The 27,554-nt window shown below is 44.0% G+C and overlaps 1 protein-coding gene across 1 annotated transcript in view; it reads right to left on the bottom strand.

Annotated features, from left to right (window-relative positions):
- bcat1 (branched chain amino-acid transaminase 1, cytosolic) overlaps positions 1-27,554 on the bottom strand; it is a 108,895-nt gene that overhangs the window by 63,167 nt on the left and 18,174 nt on the right. Inside the window, exons 2-3 of the mRNA XM_073066067.1 lie at positions 19,585-19,641; positions 10,547-10,744 (exon numbers count right to left, since the gene is read on the bottom strand). Of these exons, the coding sequence (XP_072922168.1) occupies positions 10,547-10,744; positions 19,585-19,641 (255 nt within the window). The remainder of the gene's footprint in view (positions 1-10,546; positions 10,745-19,584; positions 19,642-27,554) is intronic.

The following is a 27,554-nucleotide window of genomic DNA, read 5'->3' as shown; positions in this document are numbered from 1 at the left end:
TTTCCTTTCACAAATCCATGCTGACTTTGTCGGATCATTTCACCTCTTTCCAAATGTGCTGTTATCACATCTTTGATAACCGACTCTAGCATTCTCCCCACCACCAATGTCAGACTAACCGGTTTATAATTCCCGGGTTTCTCTCTCCCTCCTTTTTTAAAAAGTGGGGTTACATTAGCCACCCTCCAATCCTCAGGAACTAATCCAGAATCTAAAGAGTTTTGAAAAATTATCTCTAATGCATCCACTATTTCTTGGGCCCTTAAGCACTCTGGGATGCAGACCATCTGGCTCTGGGGATTTATCTGCCTTTAATCCCTTCAATTTACCTAACACCACTTCCCTACTAACATGTATTTCCCTCAGTTCCTCCATCTCACTAGACCCTCGGTCCCTTACTATTTCCAGAAGATTATTTATGTCCTCCTTAGTGAAGCCAGAACCAAAGTAGTTATTCAATTGGTCTGCCATGTCTTTGTTCCCTATGATCAATTCACCTGTTTCTGACTGTAAAGGACCTACATTTGACTTGACCAATCTTTTTCTTTTCACGTATCTATAAAAGCTTTTACAGTCAGTTTTTATGTTCCCTGCCAGCTTTCTCTCATAATCTTTTTTCCCTTTCCTAATTAAGCCCTTTGTCCTCCTCTGCTGGTCTCTGAATTTCTCCCAGTCCTCAGGTGTGCTGCTTTTTTTTGCTAATTTGTATGTTTCTTCTTTGGACTTGATACTATCCCTAATTTCCCTTGTCAGCCATGGGTGCACTACCTTCCCTGGTTTATTCTTTTGCCAGACTGGGATGAACAATTGTTGTAGTTCATCGATGCGATTTTTAAATGCTTGCCATTGCATATCCACTGTCAACCCTTTAAGTATCATTTTGCCAGTCTATCTTAGCTAATTCACGTCTCATACCTTCAAAGTTACCCTTCTTTAAGTTCAGAACCTTTGTTTCTGAATTAACTATGTCACTCTCCATCTTAATGAAGAATTCCACCATATTATGGTCACTCTTACCCAAGGGGCCTCGCATGACAAGATTACTAACTAACCCTTCCTCATTGCTCAATACCCAATCTAGAATGGCCTGCTCTCTAGTTGGTTCCTCGACATGTTGGTTCAGAAAACCATCCCGCATACATTCCAAGAAATCCTCTTCCTCAGCACCCTTACCAATTTGGTTCACCTAATCTATATGTAGATTGAAGTCACCCATTATAACTACTGTTCCTTTATTGCACGCATTCCTAATTTCCTGTTTAATGCCATCCCCAACCTCACTACTACTGTTAGGTGGCCTGTACACAACTCCCACCAGAGTTTTCTGCCCCTTAGTGTTATGCAGCTCTACCCATATCAATTCCACATCCTCCAGGCTAATGTCCTTCCTTTCTATTGTGTTAATCTCCTCTCTAACCAGCAATGCTACCCCACCTCCTTTTCTTTCCTGTCTATCCCTCCTGAATATTGAATATCCCTGGATGTTGAGCTCCCATCCTTGGTCACCCTGGAGCCATGTCTCTGTGATCCCAACTATATCATATTCATTAATAACTACCTGCACATTCAATTCATCCACCTTGTTACGAATGCTCCTCGCATTGACACACAAAGCCTTCAGGCTTGTTTTTACAACACTCTTAGCCCTTATACAATTATGTTGAAAAGTGGCTCTTTTTGCTTTTTGCCCTGGATTTGCCTGTCTGCCACTTTTACTTTTCACCTTACTACCTTTTGCTTCTATCCTCATTTTACACCCCTCTGTCTCTCTGCACTTGTTCCCACCCCCCTGCCACATTAGTTTAAATCCTCCTGAACAGCAGTAGCAAACGCTCCCCCTAGGACATTGGTTTCAGTCCAGCCCAGGTGCAGAACGTCCTGTTTATACCGGTCCCACCTCCCCCAGAACTGGTTCCAATGCCCCAGAAATTTGAATCCCTCCCCCTTGCACCATTTTTCAAGCCACGTATTCATCTGAAATATCCTCCTATTTCTACTCTGACTAGCACGTGGCACTGGTAGTAATCGAGAGATTATTACCTTTGTGGTCCTACTTTTTAGTTTATCTCCTAACTCCCTGAATTCACCTTGTAGGACCTCATCCTGTTTTTTACCTATATCGTTGGTACCTATGGCTGTTCACCCTCCCATTCCAGAATGTCCTGCAGCCGCTCAGAGACATCCTTGACCCTTGCACCAGGGAGGCAACATACCATCCTGGAGTCTCGTTTGCAGCTGCAGAAACGCCTATCTATTCCCCTTACAATCGAATCCCCTATCACTATAGCTCTCCCACTCCTTTTCCTTCCCTCCTGTGCCGCAGAGCCACCCATGGTGCAATGAACTCGGCTGCTGCTGCCTTCCCCTGATGAGACATCTCCCCCCAACAGTATATCTGTTTAGGAGGGAGATGACCTCAGGGGACTCCTGCACTACCTGCCTACTGCTACGCTGTCTAGTGGCCACCCTTTCCCTTTCTGCCTGTGTAGCCTTTACCTGCGGTGTGGCCAACTCACTGAACGTGCTATTCACGTCTTTCTCAGCATCGTGGATGCTCCAGTATAAATCCAATTGCAGCTCCAGACGGTCAATGCGGTCTGCCAGAAGCTGCAGTTGGACACACTTCCTGCACACATAGTCGTCAGGGACACTGGAAGTATCCCTGATTTCCCACATGCTGCAGGAAACCACGGGGCCGATCTCAGCTGCCATGACCTACCCAATGCTTAACTCAACTTTTGAAACTTCCTCCTTTGAAAGGAACTTACCCAGCCTTACCTCACTTGGAGTGAAGCTTGTCCTCCGCCTCTTCTCATCGTAGCCTCTCGAGTCAAAGCCTCAAATCTCCACTCCTTCACTGGCCCACTCACTCACTGGCCGCTTTCCACCATATATACAGTATCAGTAAAATACTGTCACACAAAATATATATATAGTCCAAGACCCTGAGTCCACGAGTGTTGCAGTAGTCTGCAGTCAAACACAAAATGGCATGTCTTCTGCTCATCAAACACTGGGGTCAGCACCAACTCCAGCTTGAGTGCCCCACCACACCACCTCCGACTTTAGCACATCTCTCATGGGTGGCTGTAAACAGGTGGCACTGCGGCTCGAGTCATTCCACATTAACACTGTCCAAAAGGGTGTTGCAATCACAAGAAAAGCGGCTAAGACCATCACTGGCTGTTGAGATTGCACACCATCTTCACGCACCACAATCCACATCCAGTCCAGCTCCGTCTGGAGCAACTCGCTGACGGGGTAGACCTGCAGTACTTTAAGCTCTTAATATCCAGCAGTGTCTTGGAATCGTAACAAATACATTTAAAAGAGACCATAACATCTTCAGTTGTCCCTATAGAAGCCACTGCGATCAAATATGCCACCATCTTACCGGAAGTGCCCGGAAGTTGAAGGATGAACTGAGATCGATGAAGAGAATCCTGACATATATTCCAGGGGAGTTGACGTGCTGTAATATGAAGTCCAGATCTATGGTTTGAACAGATCGACGTGTGTTCATGTGATATGAAGAGCCACAATTCACATTTTAGCTGCAGCTTCTTCCCCTTGGCCGTCAGATTTCTGACCGGTTCATTAACACCACCACACTATTCCAATTTTGCACAACTTACTTGTTGACTTTTGTAACTTGCAGTAATTTTACGTCTTGTACTTTACTGCTGTCACAAATCATGGCTTGTGTCAGCGAGAATTCATCTGATTTTGATTTCTGATTTTTCCCTGATTTGCCTGGCCCTGATTGCTGGAAGCAAGTTAACCATCAGCTCGGATATGCTGTGGTATCTTGCTGTGCAAGGTCTGGCTGCCGCCTATCAACAGCACAACACGCCTACATTTTACAGGCTGATTTGGGAGATCACAAGGTTGTGAAAAGCCCTGCCTTAATACCAGTCCTTTCTTTCAGGAGAGCATCACCCTTGTTCTACCAGCTAACAACCACTAGAGGATGCAACAAGCACAGGATATCAAGTCCTTTGTGTGTGAGTGGAGAGAGCAGGAATTTGCCTGCACAACTGCCCAGTAATCCATTTAGAATAGTGGTCACCAACCTTTTTAAGCCCAAGATCCCCCACCTCGGCCTAAGTAAAAGGCAAAATCGACCACACATCAATTAGTTACACGCATGCACACTGGGGCAGAAAAGACCGGAAGTAAAATCTCGCAACCCGAAAGTAGAAATAACAGACAGACAGACATACTTTATTGATCCCGAGGGAAATTGGGTTTCGTTACAGCCACACCAACCAAGAATAGTGAAGAAATATAGCAATGTAAAACCATAAATAATTAAATAATAATGTTAATCATGCCAAGTGGAAATAAGTCCAGGACCAGCCTATTGCCTCAGGGTGTGTGACACTCCAAGGGAGGAGTTGTAAAGTTTGATGGCCACAGGTAGGAATGACTTCCTATGACGCTCAGTGTTACATCTCGGTGGAATGAGTCTCTGGCTGAATGTACTCCTGTGCCTAACCAGTACATTATGGAGTGGATGGGAGTCATTGTCCAAGATGGCATGCAACTTGGACAGCATCCTCTTTTCAGACACCACCGTCAGAGAGTCCAGTTCCACCCCCACAACATCACTGGCTTTACGAATGAGTTTGTTGATTCTGTTGGTGTCTGCTACCCTCAGCCTGCTGCCCCAGCACACAACAGCAAACATGATAGCACTGGCCACCACAGCCTCATAGAACATCCTCATCATCGTCCGGCAGATGTTAGAGGACCTCAATCTCCTCAGGAAATAGAGACGGCTCTGACTCTTCTTGTAGACAGCCTCAGTGTTCTTTGACCAGTCCGGTTTATTGTCCATTCGTATCCCCAGGTATCTGTAATCCTCCACCATGTCCACACTGACCCCTTGGATGGAAACAGGGGTCACCGGTGCCTTGGCCCTCCTCAGGTCCACCACCAGCTCCTTAGTCTTTTTCACATTAAGCTGCAGATGATTCTGCTCGCACCATGTGACAAAGTTTCCCACCGTAGCCCTGTACTCTGCCTCATCTCCCTTGCTGATGCATCCAACTATGGCAGAGTCATCAGAAAACTTCTGAAGATGGCAAGACTCTGTGCGGTAGTTGAAGCCTGAGGTGTAGATGGTGAAGAGAAAGAGAGACAGGACAGTCCCCTGTGGAGCCCCAGTGCTGCTGACCACTCTGTCTGACACACAGTGTTGCAAGCGCACGTACTGTGGTCTGCCAGTTAGGTAATCAATAATCCATGACACCAGGGAAGCATCCACCTGCATCACTGTCAGCTTCTCACCCAGCAGAGCAGGGCGAATGGTGTTGAATGCACTGGAGAAGTCAAAAAACATGACCCTCACAGTGCTCACCGGCTTGTCCAGGTGGGCGTAGACACGGTTCAGCAGATAGACGATGGCATCCTCAACTCCTAGTCGGGGCTGATAGGCAAACTGGAGGGGGTTTAAGTGTGGCCTAACCATAGGCCGGAGCTCTAGAACAAGTCTCTCCAGGGTCTTCATGATGTGGGTGGTCAATGCCACCGGTCTGTAGTCATTGGAGCCACTGGGGCGCGGTGTCTTCGGTACAGGAACGAGGCAGGACGTCTTCCACAGCAAAGGAACCCTGTGGAGACTCCGGCTCAGGTTGAAGACATGGTGAAGTACTCCACATAGCTGGGGGGCACAGGCTCTGAGCACCCTGGGGCTGACACCATCCGGGCCTGCAGCCTTGCTTGGGTGGAGACGTTCTCACCTGTTCAGCTGTGAAGCCCACCGTGGTGGTTTCAGGTGGGGGATGGGTGTAGTCATGAGAGCAGGGTGGGGGGCTGTGAGGAGGGGTAGGAGAGGAGAGTGGATTATGTGTTGGTTGGGGGCCGACAACAGATGAATCATGTGGGGGATGGGCAGGGGCCGCAGTGTCAAATCTGTTGAAGAACAGGTTAAGTTCGTTAGACCTGTCCACACTGCCTTCAGCTCCTCGGTTGCTAGTTTGCCGGAACCCAGTGATGGTCCTCATCCCACTCCAGACCTCTCTCATGTTGTTCTGCTGGAGTTTCCACTCAAGCTTCCTCCTATACCTACCTTCAGCCTCCCTGAACTTGGCTTTCAGGTCCCTCTGTATTGTCCTCAGCTCCTCCCTATTTTCATCTCTAAACGCCCTCTTTTTAGCGTTCAGGATGTCCTTAATGTCCTTTGTTACCCATGGTTTGTTATTTGAATAACAAAGGACAGTTCTTGCCGGAACATTGCAGTCCACACAGAAGTTGATGTAACCAGTGATGCACTCTGTCAGCCCATCAATGTCCTCTCCATGTGGCTCACAGAGGGCCTGCCAGTCTGTCACCTCAAAACAACCCTGGAGTGCCTCATAAGCCTCCCCCAACCATTTCCTCACTGTCCTCGAGGTTGCAGGTTTACTCTTCACCAGAGGCACGTTGCAGGGTTTGAGATGCACCAGGTTGTGATCTGACCTTCCCAGTGGGGAGAGGGGAGAGGAGCTGTAAGCATCCTTAACGTTAGCATACATCAAGTCATAAACACCAGGGGTACCCACCCTTTTTTGCACCGCGGACCGGTTTAATATTGACAATATTCTTGCAGACCAGTCGATCGGTGGGGGGTGGTATTAAACATGGTGGGAGTACAGCAATACCCAAAGCAGGTTCCATATATCCAGTCTATTCCACTTTCGCGGCTCTCGGCTTCTGTCCCACACTGCTCATGTTTTTTCCGCTGAAAAAACTCAGTGGGTTTGTCTTTAAGTGCAGGGTGCTTGGACTCAAGGTACTGAAGCAGTTTTGAGTGCTTCATTGCCTCATTAGACAGCCTCCAGCCCGCCCGCCACCAGACGCCTTGGCCGGGTGCGGCTGGTCATGGGTGGGGTGACAGGACAAGGTCAGGACCAGAGGTTCCCTCACTGGGGCCGCAGTGGTCGCAGTCCGGAGCGAGCGGCCAACCAAGCGGGGAGTGCGACAGAGCACCCGCCCCCCGTAGGATCTATCGGCCGACAAAAGTTTGTCTCAGTAGATCGCAGCACAGAATTTGCTCTGATACTTATGAAACGCTGAGCCTGAATTAGGTCATCTATGAATATTTTAGCACCGGGTTGCCCACGAACATTCGGTGTGCTAAACAGGTTTAGAGGCAGCGCTCCAGCCCAGTAGCAATGGCACTTCCCGCCAGCCGCCCGAGGCCAACCCGTGATCCCTGGCGCGAGGGTATCACTGCGTTTAGTCGCCTGATGACCTCGCGTGGGTTCAAGTTCAACAGTGGGCGTGACAGGGAATGAGGAAAGGTGCAGCTGACTCATATCGTTTCCTCACAGCCCGGTGGTTGGGGACCACTGAAGTACACTGTGTAGTGCGGGGGAGCTACACGCATGCGCACTGGGCAGAAAGAACGGAACTAAAACCCCGCAACCCGGAAACAATCTCTCAACAGTATTTGTCTATTTCTTTTTCTTTTTTTTGGGATCTACTGGGAAAGTCTCAAAGATCGACGGGTTGGTGACCACTAATTTAGAGCCATAGAGCCTTATAGTGAAACAGCAGAGATACAGGCCCTTCAGTCCAACTGGTTCATGCCGACCACACCCAGCTAATTCAAGTTCCTGCATTTGGCTCCTATCCTTTCAAGCCCTGCCCTTCCATGTGCCTATCCAAGTGCTTTTTAAATGATACTGAGGTACTACTTCAACCACTTACTCCAGCAGCTCACCCAAATCCGCGTGAAACTGTTACTCCGCAGTCCCCTTCTAAACCTCTGCTCCCTGCCCTTTTATCATCCACTTTATCTGTGCCTCTCATAATTGTAAACAGTTTCCCCTCATCCTGCTATGTTTCAAGGAATAAAGACAACACCTGGCCAACCCCTCCCTATAACTCACTGCCCCTAGTCTTGGCGACATCCTTGTAACTCTCTGCACACTCTCCAGTCTGACCACCTCTTTTCTATAATTGGGTGACCAAAACTGTACGCAGTTCTCCAAGTGCAGTCTTATCATAATAACATAGTGTCCTAGCTCCTAGATTCAAAGCCCTAAATGATACCCAGAATGCAAAATGCTTTTTAAACCATCTGCTGAGTGGCTCAGGATGAATTAAACTTGGAGGAGAGTAGCTGAGGGATCTGAAATCCCATCGCTTATAATCACCCTGCACCAATGCAAAGTACCCATCCATCTGATTGTTACCCTGGCAGTGGGTGAAGAGGAGCACCAGTGCCTGACAGTTCCCCTCCAGGTCACAGACACACTGACCTGCAAGTCTCTCACCAGTCCTTCGCTGTCACTGGGTCTAACTGCTGGAACTCGATGACCGAGATCACCATGGGAGCTCGTTCACCAGGAATGCAGTGGATCAAGAAGGCTGCTTAGCAGCACCGTTCCAGGGCTGGTTACAGTGGCAAAGGTTGCGGGGAGAAGGCAGGAGAATGGGAAAATAAATCAATCACGATGGAAGGGTGGCGCAGGCTTGACCTAATTCTGCTCCTCTGTCTTATGCCTGTGATGGTGTAAACACCCGTAATGCCCCAATCCAAAATATTAATGGAATCTGCATGTGCCACTTGCCTTGAAGAGAATCGGTTTCTCTCCAAATAATAAGTACCTTATTGATCCCGAGTGGGAAATTATTTCGTTACAACAGCCACATTTAAATACACACTTACCAATAATAACATATTAAAATAATAAATACAATAATAATATTAACTAATAATGAAGTACAGAATAATAATATAAACAATAATTTTCTAATGTGCAATAATAATGTACGCAATAATGAAACAGAGACTATTGTACTATGATGTGTTCTCCTGTCGCACAGAGATGAACTGTTGTATATGCTTATTGTATTTTGTAGGGAAGATTTTCTGTAACGATTCATGTGACAGCGGAGCTGAACAAGTCTGTTTGAAAGGGCACTCTGCTGCATTTTCAGTAGGTCATGGAGAGGATGTGCCACATTGTCCATAATGGATAAGTTTGTTCTGTGACCTCCTCTCCATCACTAACTCAAAAGCGTCGGGGTTGTAGCCACGGATGGATCCAGCCTTTTTGATGGGTTTATTTAGTCTTTTTGCTCTCATCTGTATGATGCTGACAAGCTGGCTGTTTCATGGGGCTAGTTACTAAGTTCAAAGGAACTGCTACCCAAGAGAAAACATTTGTGGGGGGGAGGGGATGGGGAAAACCGGAGCAGCTAGCAACTGCTTCTTGAAGCCAGAAACCAGGTTAGATCCTGACCTCTGGTGCTCTCTATGTGGAGTCTGCATGCTCTCCCCACGACTACGTGGGCTTCCGAGAATACTCCAGATATCTCCCACGTTCCATAGACGTGCAACCACACACCAAAAATTGTCACTAGTGTACAGGAGAGGGGTAGAATGTAGCGGGCAGTTGACTGGAGTCTGGGAAGAATAATGCAGAATTGGTATAAGTGTGAGATTAATAGTCAGAGATGGTCACTTGTCTCCAAGCATATCTACAATCCTCAATGATTCACTTTATACATAGCAAGATCCCACTAGCAGCAGTAATAATGACTAAGCAATCTGCTCAGTTATCTAATCTGCCAAGGGATCATTTTCAAACACCTCAGTGGGTCCAATGATGCCTCAGTTTAATGTTTCACCTGAATGACAGCATTGCTGGCTCTCTCAGTATTACCTTGTATTGCTAGACTGGATAATGTCCCCACAGTGATGCAAACCTACCACCTTCCCATTCGGGACAAAATGTGCTTTCAACTAAACAGTGAAGTCCCACATCCTCTAACAAACTTCGACAGATGCACTGTTGAAACTATCCCAACTGGTTGTACCATTGCCTAGTACGGCAATTCCAACACACAGGAACAGAAGAGACTGCAGAGATTAGTGTGCAACACACACAAAGCCCGGTCCATCACAGGCAACACCCACCCTACCACTGACAGCAGCTACAGGAGATGCTGCAAAAAAGGTGGCATCAATCATCAAGGAAGCTCACTATTTGGGTCATGTTGCTGCTGCCATTGGGCAGGAGGTACAGAAGCCTGAGGTCTCACACCTCCAGGTTCAGGAACAGCTGCTTCCCTGCAAACAACAGGTTCTAGTACCGACCTGCTTAACTCTATCCTACAGTACTTCAGCAACAGAAGAATTTACCTCCGATTTTGGCTTTTGCATTAATAACAACACACACAAAATGCTGGTGGAACACAGCAGGCTAGGCAGCATCTATAGGGAGAAGCGCTGTCGATGTCTCGGCCCGAAACGTCGACAGCGCTTCTCCCTATAGATGCTGCCTGGCCTGCTGTGTCCCACCAGCATTTTGTGTGTGTTGTTGTTTGAATTTCCAGCATCTGCAGATTTCCTCGTGTTTGCTCTTTTGCATTAATAACTTGTTTTGCACAGTCCCTTTCCTCATTGTCTTGGATAATTTATGTTTTCTGTGTGTCTGTATCTACCTGCCCGTGGTGATGCTTCAAGCCAGTTTTTCATTGTAACTGTACCTCACCATACTTGTGCGCTCCATTTGAACCAACAAAGCCAAGTTCCTGTCCGCCAGCTTACCTGCATGGAATAGTGGAGGGCCGATACCGCAGGGTGCAGCGAGAGGTTCTGCATAGGTTGAATCCGTGGTCTCTCCCAGCCTCCAGATAATGTCCAGTGAATCACGAGCATGTGATCAGTGAACACCGTGCCAAAAGCATGGTTAACGTCTGGCTTCTCTGCTAAAGTTTTAACCATTTCGATGTCAAGGTCTTTCGCCTGAAAAGCACAAAGTCGGGAAAGAGGTAAATTCAGCTCCAATTTTTCTGAAAGTTTGGATGTGAGATGTTGCATTGAATTTATAATATAGAAACAGACATTTCCTGTACTCCTCAAGTCCCTTATTTGTTCCAACTTGCCCAGATTTGCTATGCACTTCTTTGTCTTGCAAATTAAACAACCTGTCCCAATCTACATTTGCCAGATCCCCTCTGGTACCATCAGAATTGACCTTTCTCCAATTTAGAATCTTAACCACAGCAACCAGACCTATCCTTTTTTTCATAATTACCTTGAAACTAATTGTTATGAAAACGAGATACAAAGTGTTCCCTTTCATAAACCCCTGTAACCTGCCCTATCTCATTCCCTAAAAGGAGATCTAGTATCACACTCTCTCTAGTTGGGACTTCTACGTACTGAATAAGGAAACGTTTCTGATCATATTTGACAAACTCTTTCCTATCCAGCCCTTTTACAGAATGGGATTTCCAGTCAATATGTGGAAGATCAAATTCACCTCCTATCACAACCCTATGTTTCTTGCAACAGTCTGTGAAGTCTCTACAAATTTGCTCTTCTAAATCCCACAGACTGTTGGGTGGTCTATAATATAATACCAGTAATGTGATCTTAGTCCTCAGTTCTACCCATAAAACCTCACTAAATGAGCTCTCCAGTCTGTCCTGTCTGAGCACTGCCATGACATTTTCCCTAGCTAGTAATGTCACCAGTTCTCCTTTAATCCCTCCCACTCTATCATGTTTAAAACAACAGAACCCTGGAACATTGAGCTGCCAGTCCTGCCCCTCCTGCAACCAAGTCTCACTAATGGCTATAATGTCATAATTCAACGTGCCGATCCATGCCCTGAGCTCATCCTCCTTTCCTAAAATACTCCTTGCACTGAAATATATACAATTCTGAACAATAGCCCACCATGCTCAACTTTTTGATTCCTGACTTTGTAGGTAGGCTTAACAACATTCTTCTCTGCAACCACTCCCTATCTGTTCAGGTGCTCTGGTTCCCATACCCCTGCAACTCTAGTTTAAACCACTCCGTGCAGCACTAGCAAACCTTTCCACTGCTCACCCTCCTACTTAAGAATGCTGTGGACACGATCTGAGATGTCCCTGACCCTCACATCCGGAAAGGAACATGCCATCAAGAAAATTTGTTCTCATCCACAGAACCTCCTTTCTGTTCCCCTAACCAACAAATTCCCTTCACCACAGCTTGCCTCTTCTCCACCCTTCATTTCTGAGCCACAGAGCCAGATTCAGTGCCAGAGATCTTGCTGCTGTGATTTTCCTCTGCGAGGTCATCCTCCCTCAATAGTATCCAAAGTGTTGAGGGGAATGGACACGGGGTACCCTGTAGTAGTCACCTATCCCTTCTCCCCCTACCTGACAGTCACCTGCATCTGCACCTTGGGTGTAAGTGCCTCCCTGTATGTCCTGTCAATCAACCCCTCAGCCTCCCAAATGATCCGGAGTTCATCCAGTTCTAGCTCCAACTCTTAAACACAGTCTATTAGAAGCTGCAGCTGGATGCACTTATTGCAGTGCAGTCATCAGGGACATTGGAGATCTCCCTGCCTTCCTACATCTCACAAAAGGTACATTCCACGATCCTGTCTGGCATCCCCACTACTCTAAATATGAAATAACAAAGAAAGAATAAAGAACAAACTAAAATCTAACTATGGCCTATGCCCCTCCTTGCCAAAGCCTCAGCTCCCACTCTTACACTGGCCCACTCACACAATGGCTGCTCCCAAAATGTCAGTTCTGCTTAAACCTAACTTCTTTTTATTGGCTTTTGCCAACTGCCTAATCATGCACAATTCAATGTCTTCTCAGGAACTGTGGTACACAAAATGTGTCAACTGCCCACACAAGCTTTTGAACTCTCTCCCAACGCTATCCAATGTGTCCTTGGCAACAGCGACACACAAAATGTGAGAACTCATGTTTTCAGTATCACTTATTGATTTATTATATTTTTTGTATTTGCACAGTTTATCTTCTTTTACAGAGTGGTTGTTTGTCAGTCTTGTTTGTGTGTATTTTTTCATTGATTCTATTTTATGTCTTTGTTCTACATGAATGCCTGCAAGAAAATGAATCTCAGGGTTGTGTAAGATGATATATATGTCATTTGATAATACATAAATTTATTTACTCCACTAATAACCTTTAGAGCATGAAACATTACAGCACAGTAGACTCTTCGGCCCTTTGGGGCGGCACAGTAGTGTTGTGGTTTATTTAATTGTTTGTTTATTTATTGAGATACAGCACGGAATAGGCCCTTCCCGTCCTTCGAGGCACACTGCTCAACAACCCCCGATTTAACCCTAGCCTAATCACGGGACGATTCATAATGACCAGTTAACCTGCTAACTGGTACGTCTGCCTCTTTGGACGTGGGAGGAAACCAGAACACCCGGAGGAAACCCATGCATTCCGAGCAGAGGGCGTACAGACTCCTTACAGATGACATTGGGATTGAATTCTGAACTCTGACGTCCCAAGCCGTAATAGCTTCACACTAAATGCTGTGCTACTGTGGTTTCCACATTGAGTTAATGCCACGCTGTCAGCTGAGAAGTGAGTCAGAACTAAAGAGCTCTAGCTCCATTGTACAGAAGCACACAAAACTCCCATGGATGCAAGGGGGAATGTAGGGAGGGGGTCTGGTCTCCTCCTTTGTGTTTGGACTCTCCCCTCTTGTGAGGAATAGGCTTAATGGGTTCATTCCTGTCCCCAATAACCATGGAAACTAGATAGACCGGGTTTGTTTCCCATGAAGCAGAAGGGGCTGAGGGTGTTCTGACAGAGCTGTACAAAGTGATGGGGAATATAGATCTTTTTCCCCTTGGTGGAAGTCGCTCAGACAAGAGGACATAAGGAAATAGGAGATTTAGAGGGGATCGGAGGCGGAATTGGATCCTGGAATAGGTAGTGGACACAGGCACTCTCAAGATTTTTAAGAAGCATCTGAACAATCATTTCAGAATCCGAATCAGTTTTATTGCTACTGACATACAATACGTCATGAAATACATTGTTGTATGGCAGCAGCATAGTGCAATACATAAATATGCTATAAATTACAGTAAGAAATATATATAAGTAAGTAGAACAAAAAGAGAGCTAAGATAGTGAGGTAGTTTATGGACATTCATATAACCATATAACAATTACAGCACGGAAACAGGCCATCTCGGCCCTTCTAGTCCATGCTGCACGCTTACTCTCACCTAATCCCACCGACCTGCACTCAGCCCATAACCCTCCTTTCCTTTCCTGTCCATATACCTATCCAATTTTACTTTAAATGACAATACCGAACCTGCCTCTACCACTTCTACTGGAAGCTCATTCCACACAGCTACCACTCTCTGAGTAAAGGAGTTCCCCCTCGTGTTACCCCTAAACTTTTGCCCCTTAACTCTCAACTCATATCCTCTTGTTTGAATCTCCCTACTCTCAATGGAAAAAGCCTATCCATGTCAACTCTATCTATCCCCCTCATAATTTTAAATACCTCTATCAAGTCCCCCCTCAACCTTCTACACTCCAAAGAATAAAGACCTAACTTCTTCAACCTTTCTCTGTAACTTAGGTGCTGAAACCCAGGTAACATTCTAGTAAATCTCCTCTGTACTCTCTCTATTTTGTTGACATCTTTCCTATAATTCGGCAACCAGAACTGTACACAGTACTCCAAATTTGGCCTCACCAATGCCTTGTACAATTTTAACATTACATCCCAACTCCTATACTCAATGCTCTGATTTATAAAGGCCAGCATACCAAAAGCTTTCTTCACCACCCTATCCACATGAGATTCCACCTTCAGGGAACAATGCACCATTATTCCTAGATCACTCTGTTCTACTGCATTTCTCAATGCCCTACCATTTACCATGTATGTCCTATTTTGATTAGTCCTACCAAAATGTATCACCTCACACTTATCAGTATTAAACTCCATCTGCCATCACTCAGCCCACTCTTCAAACTGGCCTAAATCTCTCTGATTTGAAAACCTACTTCATTATCCACAACACCATCTACCTTAGTATCATCTGCATACTTACTAATCCAATTTACCACCCCATCATCCAGATCATTAACGTATATGACAAGCAACATTGGACCCAGTACAGATCCCTGAGGCACACCACTAGTCACCAGCCTCCAACCTGACAAACAGTTATCCACCACTACTCTCTGGCATCTCCCATCCAGCCACTGTTGAATCCATTTTACTACTTCAATATTAATACCTAACAATTGAACCTTCCTAACTAACCTTCCATGTGGAACCTTGTCAAAGGCCTTACTGAAGTCCATATAGACAACATTCACTGCTTTACCCTCGTCAACTTTCCTAGTAACCTCTTCAAAAAATTCAATAAGTTTTGTCAAATATGACCTTCCACGCACAAATCCATGTTGACTGTTCCTAATCAGACCCTGTCTATCCAGTTAATTATATATACCATCTCTAAGAATACTTTCCATTAATTTGCCCACCACTGACGTCAAACTTACAGGCCAATAATTGCTAGGTTTACTCTTAGAACCCTTTTTAAACAATGGAACCACATGAGCAATACGCCAATCCTCCGGCACCATCCCCATTTCTAATGACATTTGAAATACAGCCCCTGCTAAGACATCAGTTTTACAAATCTGACGGCTGAGAGAAACAAGCTGTTCCTAAATCAGCCTGAATCACAAGTCTAGGGATCTGATACAGGTAAATAGGATTCATGTAGGGTCAGTATGGACATGGCGAGCCAAAGAACCCGTTTCTATGCAGTACGACTCCATGTCTTTATAAAGCCATGGCTCATCCCCTGGTTGGTGACTGATGATGGAGCTCACAGTAAGGATAAGCCGAGCTGTGATCAGTGAATGGAACTCATGATACTGGAAGTGGCCAAGACACTGCAGAGACAAAAGAGATTCTGCTGATGTTGGAAATCTTGAGCAATACACACAGAATGCTGGAGGAATTCCACAGGTCAAGCAGCATCTATGGAGGGGAATAAATGGCCAATGTTCTGAGCGTTGCATTCATTTTTAAAATTGACATCTCCTTACCCAACCTTGTGCTTTGAATTAACAACAAAAGATCTAACACCCCCCAACCCTCCCAGAAGCTCCATATTTCCCTGGCCATTCACAAAACTACACAACCCCTGTGTCATTAACTGTGTGTCTGATGCCAGGCAAAAATCAGTGTACACTAAGGGCATGTAAGTGCCTGAGGCAATTTGCACAGTAGGGGAAAAGCAAGGGCTTTTCTCTTTTGAGCAGAGGAGAATCAAAGATGACTTGATAGAGGAGTATAAGAGTTTAAGGGGCATGGATAGAGTGGAGAGCCAGTGACTTTTTCCCAGGGTTACAATGGCCAATACCAGAGGACATCCTTTTAAGGTGAGTGGAGGAAAGCTTAGGGCAGATGTCAGAGTTGGGTTTTTTACACGGAAAGTGGTAAGTGCCTAGACCAATGTTGTGGGTAGAGGTAGAAGTTGATACAAAAGGGACATTTAAGAGATTCTTAGACAGGCACATGGATGAAAGAAAAATGGAGGATTATGAGCTGTGTAGGAGCGAATGGTTAGATTTATGATGGAGTCAGTTAAAGGGTTGTCAAAACATCATAGGCTGAAGGACCTATTGTGTTGTATTGTCTGTGTTCTAAGTTCTATATTGTTACAGCACAGAAAAAGGCCCTTCAGCCTACCAAGTCCACACATGCCCTATCCACTTGGACAAATCCATTTTTTGTTTTCCCCACATTCTAGTCTCCCAAGTGTCTACCACTCACCTACAGTCAGGTAATTCCCAGTGGCCAAATGGCCTACAAAATGCAGATCTCTTGGATGAAACTGGAACACCTGGGAGAGACTCAGGTGGTCACAGGGAGAGCATGCAAACTCCACAATAGACAGCACCTGAAACCAGGACTGAACCTGGGTCACGAGAGCTGGGAGGCAGCTCTACCAGCAGTGACACTGTGGCAACCATGTGTTATCACTTCCCCAGTATATATATATATAAGTGCATTCTCCTGGGAGGAAATCATTCATTACTTTCTATGAACAATTTTTGGAGGACAGATTTCATTATAGATGTGAAACATATCTGGATTCCTTTTAGAAACCTCATGTTTGAGCTTACCCTCAGTGGCCACTGTACGCCTGCTCATCAGTGCAGCCAGTCATGTGGCAGCAACTCAATGCATAAAAGACGTTCAGTTGTTGCTCCGACCAAATATCAGAATTGGGGAAGAAATGTCATCTAAGTGACTTTGACTGTTGGTACTAGACAGAGTGATCTGAGTATTTCAGAAACTGGTGATCCTCTGGGATTTTCATGCACAACAGTCTCAAGAGTTTACAGAGACTGGTGCAAAAAACCCCCCAAAAAAATCCAATGAGGAGCAGTTCTGTGGGCAAAGATGCCTTGTTAATAAGAGAGGTCACAGGAGAGTGGCCAGACTGGTTCAAGCTGAGAGGAAGCTGACAGTAACTCGAATAACCAAGCATTACAACAGTGGTGTGTAGAAGAACATCTCTGAACACACTATATATTGAACGTTGGAGTGGACAAGATGCAACAGATACCTAATAAAGTAGCCACTAAGTGTATATGTGCATGTGAAGAATCCTATTGATTACACAATCCTGATCACTTTTGTGTTCTGCAAACTTCATAAAGCACACCTAGCTCTAGGCACCTATTTCTTTCCTGCGACTGGAGTTCATATTTTCAAACTAGATTAGTTCACCATTGAAGCAAATAGCTTCTTGTTAATCAGTTTGGTCAACACTCATAAAGCAGGTTGACAACTTGACAACAGTTCTATAACACAGGGGCATCAGCAGATTTCAAGTTGGGTAAGGAGTGATCAGCTATCAATCACACGCCTGCCTGCTCTTTATTTCATTTTGATCTCCAATATTATCACAATAGGAGGCCATGCTCCAAATCATAACTAATGGTTTCTGTTGTTCAGTGGTCTGTATAAATGGCTTCCAGTGTAAGTGTGGTCATGGCTATAGATCATAGAATCTAAAAATAGGGATTTCCAATAGGAATTAATGTCTGCTGATCAAAAATCTACGATACTGGAAATCTAAAATAGAAACAGAAAATGCTGGTTAGGCCACATGCATGGACAATCTTTGACGAGAAGAATTAACTATTTCTACTTCCACAGATGCTACCTGACTTGCTAAGTTTTTCCACCATTTTCTACTTACATTCTCATCCATTGACTAATCTTGACACAGAAGTCAAACGAGCTCTTGACTACAATGGAAGATCAGTTCATGTTGGAAGCTTATTAAAATGGAACAGTTCCAGGAAACTCCAAATTAAATGCCACAGTTATATCCTGGCTCATAGCAATCACTAAATAGGATTGGAGACAATCCATATGGCTTTTCATTCCTATTCATCTATTGACATGTATGCCAAGAAATTAATATGTCACTTCATCATGAAAATCACTAATTTACAGTCAACTGCAAATTATTACAATGTAAATTCCATGGTGCTACTGTTATCATAGAGCAATTGAACTCTGAAAAATCACATTTGTTCCTCAACCATACGTTATTTACTTGTGCACAAGGAGAGCAGTGTGGACCCTTCACCAAACTACTCTGAAGTCTGAACAAAGAAATCCCATTTTTATACCAAATTGATTAGTTAGATACAGATACTGACCAATTAGTAACCTTCTGTATGTTCGAATTCCTTATTTGCATGATCAAATCACCAATCACACTATGATAATACGGTACTAATAGCCAATAGAATCTACATTAAAAGGCCAAAAGTACTTCAGATTTAGTCAAGTAACTGGCCAATAGTAAATATCATCCTAGAATTCTTTGTTTTCTTCCTTACCTTAACTGCTTATACTAATTGGCTCCAGTCCCCTATTGTTAAAAAGGAAGCTATGCTCATCAAAGACCATTTTAAAAAGACCTTTCTTACTTAGGCTGACTGATTACTATCCATAAACTACCCTTGCCTGAACATTACTTAACCCCTTGTCCTTCTGAAACTTACACACTATAACCATTAACCTATCCCAGTTATTAGAGACCAGTTTCCAAAATCAGTCTAAATAGTGAAATTAATTGAACCATAATTCCTAAACTTCATCCCCAAAAGCCCAGGAATGAGTGACCAAATAACTAATCAAAATCACTGATACGCTCATGTCTCATTGATCAAATCTTCATGAGGTTTCCCAGTCTGAAAGAAATGAAGACACAGACTTGCAAGCTAATCTTCTTCTTGGAATGGTCTTTTATAGCCAATTAAATAGATCAGTAGTGTTGCCACTGCTATGAGGCATACAACAGCCATGTTAAATGCCACAAGAAGCCACATACAGTTGATAAATAATGCCCAAGCAGTCACATTAAGACATTTTGTTTAGGGATAAATATTGGTCAAGACTTGAAGAGAGAGCACATCCACTTGCTTCTGACCTATCTGTATACTTTACTTCCAATCACCTTTAAATTATTGCCCCTTGTATTAGCCATTTCTACCACAGGAATTAGTCTCTGGCTATCCACTTCATCTATGCATCTTATCATATTCTACACCTCTATCAAGTTTTATTTAATCTTTGGTTCTTTAAATCATTACTTTTTGAACATGGCATTCCCATTACATCCCCTTCTCCCTGCTCAGCAGGGTTTGAGATGCATTTTTTAAAAAACTTGACATGTCTTCCTTCTAAAACATGCCCACATACTCCTAACACACTAATCAAGATTCAGGTCATACCTTAAATGTGTCAGCAGCAGGCTGCAGGGAAATCCCAGCAATCCCACAAGTGGCGCTCTACAGGAAGAAGAGAAAATAGTACATGATTAGAAAATGCACTGTGTCACACTTCAACAATTCTACTTTTACTTTGAAAAGAAAGTAGTTGTGAGGCTATTGCAAAAAGACTTGTTAAATCACTTTAAAAATCTCCAGGATCTTCCTCACACTCCCCTCTCTTCATCGCTTAAGATCCATGAGCCAGTCTTCATTGAAGAATCAGAGATGGAGAGTGTCAGCAAATTTAAATCCTTCAGTGTTATCATTTCAGATGATCTCTCCTCAGTCCAGCACATAAGTACCATTACAAAGAAAGCACACAGCACTTCTACTTTCTGAAAAGTTTGTGAAGGTTTGGCACGTCATTTAAAACTCTGACAAACTTCTATAGATGTGCCTACAAAAAGCAATAGATGCAGCCCAGTTCATCACAGGTAAAGCCCTCCCCACCACTGAGCACATCTACATGGAGTGCTGTCACAGGAAGGTAGCATCCATCATTAAGAACCCCCAAACTCCAAGCCATGCTCTCTTGTCACTGCTACAATCAGGAGCCTCTGGACCAACAACCCCCGCCATGTTCAGAAACAGTTATTACTACTCAACCATCAGGCTCTTGAATCAGATGGGCTAACTTCACTTGCCCCATTATTGAATGGTGTAGACTCACTTTCAAGGACTCCATCTCATATTTATTACTTATTTATTATTATTATGACTTTTTTTTCTTCTTTCTTTTTGTACTTGCATAGTTTGTTGTCTTTTGCACATTGATTGTTGGTCAGTTCTGTTGGGGGCAGTCTTCTATTGATTCTATTGTGTTTCTTATATTTACTGTGCATGCCCACAAGTAAAGTGAATCTCAGGGTTGTATATGGTGGCGTAAATGTAATTTGATAAGAAATGTATTTTGAACTTGAAACGTCGGAATTATTCTTTGAAATCATCCACCTTAGGCAGTGTAAATGTCATTTAACAAGAGCATTCACAATAACTAGCATATGCACACAAACTGCATCAGCCTCTGAATGGGATTGAGATACGCAATACCAACTGGCAGGGGACTGTACTTGTCAGTGTATGTTACACTAGACAGTTTGCAATGACAAGCACAAACAAATATATGCTCTGTACTGGCAGATATACTAATCAACTGTTAACAGATGTGCTGTATACAAAAATAAATTAAGTTACTAAAAATTGATTATGTGAATTGAAGGCATAAGTACTCAAGAGGACATGAAACTTTTGAATCTGTCAGTCATTTTGCCACCTGCTGTTTTACAGCCACTCCCTCAGTCCAACACACTTACAAAGGGCACAGGAGGGCAGTGAGGCATAGAGATAGACCATAAGGCCATAAGATATGGGGACAGAATTAGACCACTTGGCCCATTGACTCTGTTCCCCCTTCAAACATGGCTGATCTCTATCAAACCCATTCTCCTGCCTTCCGCCTGTAATGCTTAAACCGCTTACCAATCATTTCTGAGTTCCATTATGGGAAAGGAGACACTAAACAATGTTCTAAAAGCCTTTTTGATAAAAATCAGAATCAAGTTTATTATCACTAACTTACAGGACGTCATTTGTTCCGTGGCGGCAGTACAGTGCACACATAAAAATTAATATAAATTACAAAATAAATAAATAGAGCAAAAGACAAGGCATAACAAGGTAGTGTTCATGGGTTCATGAACTGTGCAACAATCTGATGGGGAGGCAAAGTAATAGCTGAATCACTGATTGTGGGTCTTCAGGCTTCTGTGCTTCCTTCCTGGTGGTATAATGAGAAGAGGGCATATCCCTCATGTCCCTGGAGCTTTCTCTCGGCACATTGGCTGTTTGATGGCCTTCTTTTGTTTTAATGGATTCTATTGGGTTTCTTTATTTTGTGGCTTTCTGTATTGAGGCAAGTCTCAAGGTTATATAAAGTGAAAATACTTCGACGATAAATGTATTTTGAACTTTGAAAGCCGAGAGACTGAAGGCTGGACTTGGAAGACCATTCGTGTGTTGGTGATGCAAGGGTGTAAAAGAGCTTGTTTTTCTGTTGTAGATTTGTTATATTCTGCTTTGTTTTGTATTCTGTGTTGTTCTGCTGAGCATTTGGTGTCAGTATGTGTGGCAACATTTGTGGGCTGCTTCCAGCACATCCCTAGGTCGCATTGGTTGTTAATGCAAACAACACATTTCACTGTATGTTTCCATGTACAGGTGATAAATAGATCTAAAAATAAATCTAAATCTGAATAATATCTGGAAATCCCTCACCTATGATCACTGAAATGCAGAAATAGCTTTTGGCATGGTATCGTGATTCTCCGGGCCAGGCATCAGTTGCTTAAGAGGTGGGAAAAATGCACCATCTCACAAACTGTTGACTATCCCTCCTGCTCCATCTGTCAAAGAGTCAACATTACCCTCATCAAACACATTAACCTCAGTTGGGCACAGAACCAGAGAAGGGCATCTTCCTCCTTTCCTTAAGCAGCCCCTCAGTCCCAATGAAATGCTTCAGAGAGGAAATTAAGCTGCTTTATTTGGGCTTTGCCAAAGTCAAACATAACCTGACATTCCTAAGTATCTGTCAGATCACCCACTTGCTCTTACTTCAGTCATCTTACGCTGTGCGTCTGGAATCCTGGACACCACAACTACACAGGGATATTTCATGACAAAAGACACAGCTTCCGCTGCCTTTCAGAAAAACTGATCTGATCCATTGTGGCACATCCAACCGCAAATTGAAAAGTACTGGCTATCTAATCAGTGGCTGAGTGCAGTCAGAGACAAGATGGGAAAGCAAATGACTTGAGAAGGATAGATATTGATTGTATTTGCTTCAGCCATAAATTACAGAAGAGCTGAAGTGATCTCTGGGGTGTCATAATGAGCAGCTGAATCTTTCAGCTGCAGCCGTAATAAAAAGCTCACTCTCGATCAGACAGACCTATTGCATTATACCCTACAAATAGATTGTAGCTGTGGGACCCACACACCAGTCGAGGACAATTTCCATTTCTGTTGATTGATCCTGAGATGTATACACTTAAATTGACTGGCGCTCTGAGATTGCTTTGGTTGTTTCATGAAAAATGCAAATCTTTCACAAGAAGGGTGAAGCAGTGAATATTGAGTGGAGTGCAAGATGGATACTTTCCCATCCTCTCCCCACCCCCCGGCACACACCAGAGTCCAATGGCCTGAGGCAGGAGTTTGATAAAAACTAGTCGTGAGAGCGATCCCCTGCGTAGTTGGGCTTTTGCTTTCCTGTTCTACTAGGCCCTGTGGGTATCATGATCACCTCGTGTACCTTTCAGGGACAGAACGCTGAAGGCAAGACGCATTCTGAAATCTGTGGCAGAGTATGAGATCAGAGAAGTGGGCCTTTCAGCCCATCGAGTCTGCACGGGGAAAATAGTGGAGGAAAGGAAATGATGCACCATTGAAGAGCACTGCCACACGAAAGCAGCATCCATCATCAAGGACCCCCATCATCCAGACCATGCCCTCTTCTCACAACTACTACTGTGCAGGAGGTCCAGGGCCAGTCATCGGGCTCCTGAAATCGCCTGGACAGCTCCACTCACCTCAACGCCGAACACAACTTACAGACTCACTTTCAACGACTTTACAACTCATGTTCTCAGTGTTATTGTTTTCTTTTGCACATCGGCTGTTATTCGGTCTTTGTTTATTTATATTTTTTTCATAGATTTTATTGGATTTCCTGTAAATGCCAGCAAGAAAATGAATCTCAAGGTAGAATATGTTGACATATATATACTGTGCTTTGATACTACATTTACTTTGACCTTGATTGATCCCCATTCCCTCAGTATATTTCCCTGTAACCTAGTCTCTCCCTCGTGTCCATTTGCACCTCTCAACACTCTAACCACCCAGCTACACCCGGGCTGATAGAAAGCAGTCAGCTAAGCCAGCAAGCAGCACGTCTTTAGGATGTGAGTGAATCTAGAGCACCCAGGGAAAACCTATGCGGTCACAGGGAGAACGTGCAAGCTTCGTCCAGACAGGACCCAAATTCAGGAGCTGTGAGACATCAGCAAAACCCGCCGAGTCATTACGCTGCAGGCTCTACCTCCTAGCCTCTCCTCTGCCTTATTTATTCTCGCATGATTTCACTGCCAAGCTGCATGTGCTCAAATTAAAAAGAATTCTGCTGACTGCATAAACCACATACCATACTCCGCTGGCAGCTGAAATCAATAGGAATCATCATTGTGCATTGGAAGGCATGGAAGTGACATAAATGGTTCAGTAATCCTGGATTATTCATTGATTCAAATTGAAGAATAAACATTGGCCAGGACTAGGAAGATCCCTTCTTCAGAACAGTGGCATCCCTGAGATGAGAGATGCCACAGAGGCTCAGTTTACTAACGTGACAATGTAAAAAGTCAAACAGTAATTCACTAGAGAGGGAACAGGGATTTCTATAAAAGCAACAGCGACGTGTCTTACAATCAAATTTAACAGATCTTTGATCATGTCAAAGTCAAGAGTGGCACAGTGGTGCAGCTAATGGGGCCTCTGTCTCACTGATCCAACAATCTGAGATTTGACTGTAACACCATAAGATGTAGGAGCAGGAATCAGCCCTGATGAAGGGTCTCAGCCCAAAATGTTGTCTGTAAATTTCCTTCCATAGATGCTGCCTGACCTGCTGAGTTCCTCCAGCATTTTGTGTGTGTGTATTACTCTGGATTTCCAACATTTGTAGAATCTCTGTATTTATGAAACAGAATTAGGCCATTTGGCCCATTGGGTCTACTTCACCTTTCAATCATGGCTGATTTATTTTTCCTTCTCAACTCCATTCTCTCGCCTTCTCCCCATAACCTTCAACTTTGCAGGTTTCTCTAAGGTGCTGAGTTTCCTCGCACGGTATTTATTCTTCAGTTTGAACTAGTAAACTGTCCTCAGTGTGTAGGTGGGTGGAAGGACCTGGGAGGAGCTGAGGAGAATGGGGGGCGGGGGGAGAATAAAAGAGGATGTGTTGGATTGGTCTAAAAGGATAGTTTGTGGTTGGCATAGACTCAATGGGCCAAAGGACCTGTTGCCATGTTGCACCTCTCTGTAAGTACAACTCCAACAAGTGAACCCAGAACCAGTTTCAAAGTATTAAAAATGTGGGTAAAATCCAGAACCCCAACAATCCCTACATGGTTCAGTGCATTTGTAGTGGGATAGTTGTGCAGGTTACTATCGATGCAATGCTCCTCAGACAGGATGAAGAGGTCAATACTCCCCAATGCCATTAGGCTTTACAATTCAACCGCCAGGACTTAAGAACTTTTTAAAAGCTATTATTAATGCTTTTTGAGATAGTGATTTAGATGCATATCATTTTTTTTTTTACTGAGTTAAGTATTGTATGTAATTAGTTTTGCTACAACAAGTGTATGGGACATTGGAAAAAAAAAGTTGAATTTCCCCATGGGGATGAATAAAGTATCTATCTATCTATCTATCTATCTATCTATCACTTGAACCTGGCGTCAATGAGTAGGAAACACCAGCCACATAGCCTGCAGAGTCAACTGCACCCCTGCTTGAGGACAGCATGATCAAGCATTATTTAGCTTTGAGGTATCCTCCTGGGATCTTAAAGATGGTCTTCATTTCAGCTTTGGAGAATATACAGTCACATTCAGCACTGGCTGCTTCACATAACGAGCAGAGTGCTCACCATTAAAGGCTGCACAGTAGCATAGTGATAGCACAACGCTTTACAGTACCAGCGACCTGGGTTCAATTCCCACAGCTGCCTGTCAGGAGTTTGTTCAATCTCCCAAAGGCTGCATGGGTTTCCTCCGGATGCTCTGGTTTCCTCCCACAGTCCAAAGACATACCGGTTGATAGGTTAATTGTAAATTGGTTATTGTAGATTATCCTGTGATTAGACTAGGATTAAATCAGTGATTGCTGAGTGGGAGGCTTGAAAGGTTGGAAGGGTTTGTTCCACACTGCATCTCAATCAAGCAATCAATAAATAAATAAATAAATCCCAAATGTCAGTTTCTATTTGTACTCACTTTGAATAGGAGGAACATGGGGGAGGTTAGTAACAGAGCATGGGAACCAGGCCATTCATCCCTTGGAGACCATGCTCCGACAATCACTTCCATCGCAACTGCATTCATATCCACTCCACCTCACTTGACACCTTGGTTCCATTACCATGGCAACCACACCAAATCACAGAGATGTGAATCCAGCCCCCCTGTCTACACTTCCTGCTGCTTATAGGAAAGCAGCCACCTTAATCAAAAATCCCTGACACCCCATTCATTCTCTCTTCATTGCCCCCCCCCCCATTGAACAAAAGATAGAAAACTTGAAAGCACACACCAGCAGCTCAAGGACCCATTGTTATCAGACAGTTGAACGGATCTCTTGTACGATATCAATGAACTCTAGTTTTTCAGTCTACCTCATCATGGCTCTGGCAGCTTTTCTGTCTACACGTTCCAGTAATTCTAACACTAGCTTCTGCTTTCTGTTATTGCTCTTCCCTTCCCTGTACTATCCCTTTCTCTTCCCTTTTACGCTTACATGTAACATGTTCTGTATGGATGTTCTTCATTCCATCTCAGTGCACGTGGCATAAATAAAATCAATTTTCCTCAAGAACTAATGACACACCCTATATTAAAACTGATTCACCTGACTTCACTTCATTGGATTGTCAGAGAACAGAGTCTCAGATATGTGATGCTTATACTGAGAAATACATCCTGAACAGATAACACATTCAGAAATTTCCCTTAGCCTGTTCTACCTGGCAAACAAGTCTAAGAAACCTAAGTCTTCCTGGTAATCTATCAAACTGCGCGAAACATGATGCCCACTGAACTTAACTTGGGAGTTCCCCGTTCTGCCGATTAAGCATACAGTCACTGAAGATTGAAACTACCACACTCCCAACCGTTCCTCCGCAGCCCATCTCAGAATAGGTAACCCGTTAATGCCCCTCCTCCCCTTCTTACCCTATCCCTTATGTATTTAGCTTTTCCCCCCTCTTTTTTTTCTCTCTTTCTGCCCATCACTCTGCCTGTTCTCCATCTCCCTCTGGTGCTCCCCTCCCCCTTTCTCCCTAGGCCTCCCGTCCCATGATCCTTTCCCTTCTCCAGCTCTGTATCCCTTTTGCCAATCACCTTTCCAGCTCTTAGCTTCATCCCACCCCCTCCGGTCTTCTCCTATCATTTTGCATTTTCCCCTCCCCCTCCTACTTTCAAATCTCTTACAATCTTTCCTTTCAGTTAGTCCTGACGAAGGGTCTCGGTCCGAAACGTCAACAGTGCTTCTCCCTATAGATGCTGCCTGGCCTGCTGCGTTCCACCAGCATTTTGTGTGTGTTGCTTGAATTTCCAGCATCTGCAGATTTCCTCGTGCCCGCTTTATATGTGTGTTTACCCCGAGACAGACTACCATAACTGTGAAGCCTTGTATGGGCAGTTGTGTGCACATGCGTGTACGTGCGCATGCATGTATGTGCCGAATTTTTTTCTCCAAATCGATTTCACCTCGCTGTCTTCCCGATTTTGATAAGTGAAACTACACCATACATACAATATTTCTACTTTATATACACTGTGTATTTATCATATCACTCCTGCTTTTACTATATGTCTGTGTTATTTTAGGTTTTATGTGTTATTTGGTTTGATTTGGTAGGTTATTTTTTGGGTCTGGGAACACTCAGAAATTTTTCCCATATAAATTAATGGTAATTGCTTCTTCACTTTAAGACATTTCGGCTTACAGACAGTTTCATAGGAACGCTCTATCTTCGGATAGCGGGGGAAACCTGTATTATTCCAAGGGAACATGGAAGTATCAATGAATAGTAATACTGAACATAACGAACCAGAGGCTGAGCCTCAGAATACAAGAACATTGCT

The sequence above is a fragment of the Hemitrygon akajei genome, chromosome 14 (assembly GCF_048418815.1).
Source record: "Hemitrygon akajei chromosome 14, sHemAka1.3, whole genome shotgun sequence".
Classification (NCBI taxonomy): Eukaryota; Metazoa; Chordata; class Chondrichthyes; order Myliobatiformes; family Dasyatidae; genus Hemitrygon; species Hemitrygon akajei.
Note: the sequence above shows the minus strand (reverse complement) of the source record. Positions and strands in the feature narration are given on the sequence as shown.